Source organism: Cygnus olor, chromosome 27 (genome assembly GCF_009769625.2).
Source record: "Cygnus olor isolate bCygOlo1 chromosome 27, bCygOlo1.pri.v2, whole genome shotgun sequence".
Classification (NCBI taxonomy): Eukaryota; Metazoa; Chordata; class Aves; order Anseriformes; family Anatidae; genus Cygnus; species Cygnus olor.
The window spans coordinates 5,235,675-5,243,706 of NC_049195.1; the positions used below are offsets into that span (position 1 = coordinate 5,235,675).

General features: G+C 58.3%; 1 protein-coding gene across 10 annotated transcripts in view; it reads left to right on the plus strand.

Annotated features, from left to right (window-relative positions):
* Positions 1-7,516, plus strand: part of TACC1 (transforming acidic coiled-coil containing protein 1) — a 32,850-nt gene extending 25,334 nt beyond the window's left edge. For 5 of the 10 annotated variants that reach the window (XM_040538136.1, XM_040538141.1, XM_040538144.1 and 2 more), the window contains 8 exons: positions 292-347; positions 1,862-1,996; positions 2,114-2,190; positions 2,595-2,638; positions 2,739-2,899; positions 3,404-3,510; positions 3,821-3,941; positions 4,135-7,516. In XM_040538136.1, the coding sequence (XP_040394070.1) occupies positions 292-347; positions 1,862-1,996; positions 2,114-2,190; positions 2,595-2,638; positions 2,739-2,899; positions 3,404-3,510; positions 3,821-3,941; positions 4,135-4,203 (770 nt within the window). In that variant the 3' untranslated portion in view covers positions 4,204-7,516. Of the gene's footprint in view, positions 1-291; positions 348-1,861; positions 2,191-2,594; positions 2,639-2,738; positions 2,900-3,403; positions 3,511-3,820; positions 3,942-4,134 lie in introns of all 10 variants that reach the window. The other 5 variants (XM_040538142.1, XM_040538134.1, XM_040538137.1 and 2 more) reach the window with 1 other exon arrangement.
* The last annotated feature ends 516 nt before the right edge of the window (positions 7,517-8,032 follow it).

The window sequence follows — 8,032 nt, forward strand, 5'->3', positions numbered from 1 at the left end:
TGTCCGGGACATCCTCAGTGCCACGGTCCCCAGGAACCGCTGCCGTGGCAGCTGCCGGGACGTGTGGGGCCACCAGAGGGGAGTGTTGGCTTCTACCGCGGCACGAGAGGCTGCCGGGGGTGCAGGATGCGTCCTCTTCACAAGGGCAGGAGCTGGAGGCAAAGAATCCTTTGGGGAGGGAGCTCAGGGGACACGGAGATTCAGCTGCACAACTCTGCATCCCAGCAAACCCCCTTTGCTGCCAGGGTCTTGCTTCCAGGCAGCTAAAATGTTGAATTTCCCTGTTTTTAGGCTTTGAAAAGGAGCTCTCCAAGCAGATGGACAAGGATGGGCCTGGTGCCTTCCCCGTAAGTGCCACTTGAATCCTCCTCCCTGTGCCTCGGGGCGGCTCTGCCCGCTGGTGTGGGGCTGCGGGGTGCTGAAGGCTGGTGCTGGTGCTGGTGCCGGTGCTGGCGCTCCTGCCCTGCTGGGCAGGGGGCAGGGGGAGGCTGCAGCAAACATCCCCACTACTCCCAGAAGTGCTGCCAAAACCTCTCTGAATTGACAGTGTGCAAAGCGGGAGGACAGATGCTGTGTCTGTGAGGAGGAAGGAGGCTGGGGCTGGCTCTGCCGGTGCCTGTGCCTCCTGCGAGGGAGGCTCAGACGCAGCTTTCAGGAAGCCGGCTGACAGCAGAGAGGGGGATTAACGGGAGCAGCCCGCTTAACAGCCCGGCCCTGCAGCCAGCGGTGCCCCAGCTCTGCATGGGGCATCCCCGGTGCCCCCAAGGAGTGGTCGGGGTGGCCCCAAGACCCCGGTGCAGCAGGGGGGACCCTGTGCCAGCTTATCTGCCCCTGGCCAAAGCTGCTGGAGGTGGCAAGCAGATGACAGTGAGATTAGCAACATCAGCAAAATTAGTGTCTCTGAGACAGATTTAACTGCGCTAAGCCCCTCAAGGACGTTAAGCAAAGTGAACCTTTTGTTTGGTGCTGCTGAGGGCATGGGCTGGCAATCGCTCCTGCAGCTGAGCCATGGTCATCCCAAAACGTGGGAGGATTTGCCATGGGGTTAGGCAGTAGGCACAGCTACTTGCAGACCTTCAGGTGCACGCCTGTGTTTGCAAGATGCTGCGGGAGGCTGCTGCAAAAGCCACACAGGGCTGAAGCTGCCCAGAGCTGGGGCTGTGCCCGGGCTGGCTCCTGCTGCCTCCACCACTGGCAGAGCCGTGGGAGGCGTGCAGGGCTCCCTTGTGCTTGAATCTGGCAATGGTCAAAGCGCAGGGGAGGAGGGAGAGGGGAGGGAGGGAGAGAAGTGCGTTCGTTTCCAAAACACTGCGAAAACAGGTTGGCTTCTCTGCAGCACTTCTCTATTTATGGCCTCGCAGCCTGTTTCCAGGGAGATAGCTGCGAGGGGCTGCCGCTTCGGCTGGGATGATGAAAGGAGGACGAGGCGCCGGTGTGAGCCTCGGCTTGCAGGAATGCTTCTCTGGAGGTGCTCCAGGCTGCGGGAGCCCTGGAGGCCCTGCACCCTGCCCATCACTGCCGTGCGGCCCTGGGGGAGAGGGGCTGGGCCCCGGGAGGAGAAGGCCCTGAGCAATGCTGCTGCAGCCTCCATGACCACGGCCCCACAAACGTTCCCGTAGCACCAGCAGTGTGTCAGAGGTGTCCCCACCCGGCCAGGAGGTGATGCAGGCAGCCCTTCAAGGCCAGAGCTGTTTTAAAGCCAAGCACAGACACCAGGCCCTCAGCTGTCAGTGTGCAGGTGGGGACGCTCGGTGCCTGAGCAGAGGCTGATGAAATGGGGGAGAACACCCAAAATGTGGGAAGCAGGGTGAATAGAAAGTCAACAAAATGCAGCATCCCAGCTGCGTGATCTCCCTCACAGGGCAACCCCGGGCTGTGCTTGACGGACAAATCCCCCGTGGCCATCACCAGCGGGAACAGGAGCGAGAGCCCCCTGGATGGCATCTGCCTGAGCGCATCCGAGAAGGCGGCCGTGCTCACGCTCATCAGGGAGGAGGTGAGGCCAGGGAGCGGCCCCGTCCCACTGCCACGGTGGGGGGGCAGTGGGGCAGGCTCTGGGGTCGGGGGCGCACCCGGAGCATGGCCCCAGAGTCTCGTGTCTGCTGCATCCCAGATAATCACGAAGGAGATTGAAGCAAACGAGTGGAAGAAGAAATACGAAGAGAGCCGTCAGGAGGTCTTGGAGATGAGGTAAAAACCTTCTGTTGTGTCCTGCTCGGGGGATGCTCTGCTCTTTGCTTCCCCCCTGGGAGTGCAGGTTGGGCTGTGGGGCCGTAATGGGATGACACGGTTCGGCATCACCGGGGTGGGACACATTACGAGACGTGTTCCCCTTTGTGCTTGTGCCGTGTTGAGCCTGCGGTTTCCTTGTCGCGGGGGTGAAATCCCATTAGCTGCGGCTGCAGGGAGGTCTCAGCGCCGCGGTGGGAGCTGGAGCCCAGCTCCTGTGGTCCAGGCTCTGTGGACGGGCTGGTGCTCGGGCTGCCTTCATGGCAGGGAAGGGGTGGCAGGGCCCCTTGCTAGAGCAGAGTTGTAGGTGTGTGCCCGCAAGAAACTGCTGCCTCTTACCCGCTCCTATTCTCCCTCCATCCTAGGAAAATCGTGGCTGAGTACGAGAAGACCATTGCCCAGATGATAGGTGAGGTCCCACCGCCTGGCCGGGTGTGCGGGGCAGGGAGCTGCTGCCGCAGCCATCCCTGCTCAGCCCCCGCATCCCTCTTATTGGTTCTCCTTCACAGAGGACGAGCAGAGGACAAACATGACGTCTCAGAAGAACCTGCAGCAGCTCACCATGGAAAAGGACCAGGCCCTGGCAGACCTGAACTCAGTGGAGAGGTCCCTGTCGGATCTCTTCAGGAGATACGAGAACCTGAAGGGCGTCCTCGAAGGCTTTAAGAAGGTCCTTGTCTTGGTGTCCTCCCCCTCCTCGCAGCCCCTTGGGGCCGGGTTCCTGTGCAGTGGCTTTCGGGTCCCCCGCGGCGCTGCTTCAGAGGCTGCCCCAGCCCTTGCTGAGAGCTCAGCTCGCTGCTGTGCTCTGGCAGCTTGCTGACAAATGAGCAGAGCCTCTTCCATGCTGTGGGAAGCCGGCGGTGGAGCTGGGCTCACGCAGAGCCTGCTCCCCAGGGCTCTCCTGCTGATGGCGAGCACAGGGCATTGTGCCCTGGGGCAGAAATTGCGTCTGAGGCAGGGCAGGTGCCAGGGCAAGGAGCCCTCAGAGACCCTGGCTCCGCGTACACAGCAGCTTTTCCTTGCTGCTGAGCTGGATAAGGGGCTACAGCCCCTTGTAAGTGAGAAACTGGGTCTTTTTAAAGCCTTTTTCTTTCACCTGCAGAACATGTTGTGTCATTCTATCAGAGCGACGTCTCTCTGCTCAGTCCCAGCACAGATGTTCTCTATTTTCCAGAATGAAGAAGCCTTGAAGAAGTGTGCCCAAGATTATTTAACCCGGGTCAAGCAAGAAGAGCAGCGGTATCAGGCTCTGAAGGTCCACGCAGAAGAAAAATTAGACAAGTAAGAGCCGCAGCTGAGGGCTGTGTAGGGTGCAGGCTGGGGGAGGAGGAGGAAGAAGAGGAGGATAGGTGCCTTCTAGCCTGTTCTTTGACCAGGTGCAGCATCAGACCCAGAGCTCGGGGTTGATGTGAAGGTGCAGGCCACGCAGGGGCTTGCTGGCGCTGCTGAGGAGCTGCCTGGGCACCCCTGATGCAGGCGGGCATGCAGGAGCCGGGCTATGCTAGTGCAGCACAGTCTGACATCGTGTCGCAGGGCTCCTGGCTGCACCCAGCAGGATAACCACGGCCCCCTTCTCTCCAACCCCCCCCAGAGCCAACGAGGAGATCGCCCAGGTGCGCACAAAAGCCAAAGCAGAGAGCGCGGCGCTGCACGCCGGGCTGCGCAAGGAGCAGATGAAGGTGGAGTCCCTGGAGAGAGCCCTGCAGCAGAAGGTAACGCTGCCCCCCGGCCTCCGCGGGCTGCGCTGGGTTACTCTGCGCTTCCGTGGTGCTGTTTGGGTGCCTGGGCATCCTGTTGGTGCTGGGCTGTGTGCTGCAGCAGGTCCTTGTGCCACGAGTACCGGGGTCAGTTGGGGACCAGGAGCGGTGCTGCTGCGGGGGTCCTCAGGGGCTGCTTCTCTTCCAGAACCAGGAGATTGAGGAGCTGACCAAGATCTGCGACGAGCTGATAGCGAAGCTGGGAAGGACAGACTGAGCTCACCGCCCCTCGTCCAGCACTCTGCACTTGGCCGCTTTCCTCGTACCTTCAAGCACTTTGCCTTATTACCCAGGAGCCCCCCCCCAGCAGAGAAGCACACACGTGGCTGCCAGGCCCCGCAGGTCCCCGCTCACCCCAGGATGGGAGCCCAGGGGCTGGGGGCTTTGCTCGGCCCCCACGGGCGTGCTGCTTCTGGGGGGTCCCTGTGGGAGCCGCCTCACAGCTGGGAGGTAGCAGCCCGGGCTGCCCCCCTCACCTGGGAGCAGGCCTGGTGGTGCCCCCCACATGCTGTCATTTGTTGTCTTCACATGCTCAACAGCCTGGATCCGGCCTCATGGTAGCTCCTGCCCCGGGATGTGTGTGGTGCTGGGTTCAGAGCCATCGAGCCCTTGCACTGGGGAGGGGGACCTGGCACGTGGGGGGGGGGGGGCAGCAAAGGGGCCTCGGGGACCCCAGGCACCCACTGCAGCCCCTGGCTGAAGCAGGTTCTCAGTAGGGTGGTTTGGGGGAGGCAGCACTGTTCCAGGGGCTGATCCTGGCTGCTGGCACGTTGGTGAACCACAGCACAGCACATCCTGGTCCCTGGCCGTGCCAGCCCCTGGGGAAGGATTCCTGCATCGCTGCATTCGTGCACTTTATTAGGGTTGCACTCAGCTCTGTATTGACTTCTCCCAGTTGGGCATGGTCCTGCCACGCATCCCCTTCCCTAGGCGCGGGTATGGCCGCTCCATCAGCAGTAACCTCATCTCCATGAGAGCCTGGCCAAGGTGGGTGCAGGAGGCTGCTGGAGCCGAGGGTTGTTTGGGAAATGGGGCAGGTCGTGGCTCTGTGGAGCTGGGACCTGCCTGTGCACCCGCTGCCCTTCTGCCCTGGCACTTCCCGTGGTGTTAGCATGGTTTTCTCACCTGCTTTAAAATATGCAGAGCCAGGCTTGTGCTGTTGGCTCCACGTGCCGTAGTGAGGTCAGTCCCCCACTTTTGATGTTGCAGCAGGAAGGAAGCAAGCCCTAAACGCTGCACAGTTCTGCTGCGTTAGAGCTCCCTTTCCAATCAGTACAGAAAGGTGAGGAGAAGTGCAGTCGTGCTCTGGGTCTTGCTGCTCTGAGAAACACCCTTGCAGCACTGAATATTAAGAGAATCAAACAAAAGCTAGCCTTTACAAGAAAAGACAGATCCAGACAGCAGTGAAATACGCTTTGAAATCTGTCTGGATTCAAACCAAAATCTGAATGGCCGTGCAGGCAGGCTGCCTGCTGTATTTCAGAGGTGTTTACATCTCTGGGCATGCCAAGCCCCAGGAGAACTGCTGAGGTTGGAGGGTCCTTCGCTCTCACCTTGCGCAGACAGCCCTGAAGTGTCAAACAGGGGAAGTATTTGCTGTTGGGACTGTTTCCTACCTAGTCTATCTAAAACCTTAGCAAACCTTTTTGCTGCTACCTTTTTGCAAAAGAATTAAGCTGTTTTCCCTCTGTTTTCTAATCCCTGTGTTGAGCATGCAGTGCAAACATCTGTTTAAATCAGAGCCATACACCTGATATATATTTTGTTAGTTATATTATGTATAGAGAGAATTTATTACACACTTAAGCAGACGAAGAAGTCGGCAGCCTGCCCTGGTATGCGCAGGGTCCCCACCTGCTCCCTGAGCTCCCAGTTAGCCCAGTAAAGGGGCTGGAGCAATGCGGTGAGGAAGCTGATGGCTGATGCTGTGTGCACCTGCAGCTCTGTGTTGAACATTCACCTCTGCACAGCTGACAGAAAGGAAAAATCCTACTTTTCCCTTTTTCTATTCTTTTTTTTTCTCCTTTTTCTTTTGTTTGGGGAGTCAAAAAGCCAACCACAGCCCACTGGAGCACGACTCCCCTTCCCTCGGTTTCACCAGCACCTGGGTTGTTGCAGCCTAGCACCCTTCTCTTATTCTCCCACGTGTCCGGCCCAAAGCAGCCTTCCCGGCCCCGGTGCGGGTGGCCCTTCCATTAGCTGGTGGTTTCGCATGTGGTGGTGGTGCAGCAAGGAGTGACGCTGTCATGGGATGTGCTGCGTGCAGAAGGCTCTGTATAATTAGATTAAAACCCTTGAGACCCATGGAGTTCCTAGGGAGGCGGGTTCCTCTCGGCAGCCTGATCAGAAGCGGGAGGGAGCAGGCTGCCAGAGAGCGGAGTTGCACGGACTGTTGGAGCTTGCAAGAAGTTCACAGGGGGCTGGTTTCTGGTGTAGGACACAGGTGGGGTTCAGACAAGCTTGAGGTCCCAGCACGAGATTTGTTCTGGTTTGTTGTTCTGGACCTCGGAGGTGGCAGGTAGCGACAGGAGGTTTGATTTCATCACCCCCAGCGCTTCCCCAGAACCACGACTTGCATATGATGCAGTAAGTGCTCCAGTCTTCTCTCTCCTGCAAAAAGGGGCAATCTGGGAGGCCAGGCTGTCTGGAGAGCTGCTCCCACGGCAATAATCTGACCTGGCAGCACCTTCCCACTCCTCTCCGCTCCCCGGTGTCTCGTGGTCGCACTTTCACTGCCTCTGTCACCTGAGTGCTGTTGCGTTTCTGTGCCTGTCAGCATGCACTTACGATCTGGGCAAAGATTCCTAAGGAATGATTTATTAACTATAATATGGTTATAGTTACGTATATATATATATATAATGGTTATAGTTCTATATAATAGAAGGCGTGCGTTTGCAACTTTAAAGGGGCGAGACTTGCACCTCGTGTGCTGCTCCCCACGAGGTGCCCGGCAGGAGCCGGCTGTGCTCAGCAGGATGAGGAGCGCAGAGCTCACTGCGGTGCCCGGCCACGTCCTCGGGCGCACCACGGCACCGTGCCCCATGTTGGAGCCCAGGAACGCAGCCGGCCCAGGGAACCTTTGCAGATACCCATGCGCCGAGATTCCAGGGTGGCTGTGGTTGTCTTCTCTTCCTTGCGGTAGAATTTCAATATCCCTTTCTGACAGCGGAGGGTGCCTGCCCGCGAGCCCTTAGTGTCGCTGTGTGCCAGTGTGCGTTCACCAGTAGATCTTGTCTGCAATAAAGTGCCAACGAGTGCCCACCCCCACTGCAAGCCTGCTTCCACCACATCCTTCCAGCGTCCCCCCAGAGGCAGGAAGATTTTCTTTGCGTGACTACTACCAGGATTGCTTTGTACAACGTATGTAACTGCCATCAACATAAATTTTATATGTACAATAATTTCCCTTTTATATGTCAGGTAAATATTTGTAAGAGTTATACTCACACAAATGAGATTATTATAATGATTACTAATATATTTTTTCCATGTTTCATTGCCTGAATAAAAATTGTGTTTATCACTCTTGAAAGCTCTCCAGGTGATTGTAAGGTCAGTGAGGGGGCTGGGGAGACAGACGGTGGCTCAATCTTCTAGGAAGGGCCTGATTCTGCCTCATTCGTGTGATAATTCTTTTGGTTTCAAATAAGCGTGATTATCACCTCTTCCTGAGCTGGGCGTCCGCAGACTGAACCGGAGACCTGCAACACCTCCAAGTGCCCCGTGGTCTGCTCGCACACCGTAGTCTGCTCACACACTGTTTTGCTCGCACACTGATGTGGTGCCATCAGCACACACAGGGCCATGGCTCAGCCACCTGCACACTATGCACGGGAGCAGCCGAGCCTGGGGCAGCTCTGCGGGGAGGGGGGGGTACCGGCTCCCATCCCTGGGCTGACCCTGGTGCCTTTCCTGGCCCTCGGTAAGGATGGAGCCGTCCCTGCCCCGCTGAGGGCGGGGACAGCGGGTGGCAGGGATGGCTCCCTCGTGCTCCCAGCCCCATGCAGGTTTGCGGTCTCTTGCATTTCTGCCTTGGGTGAGCT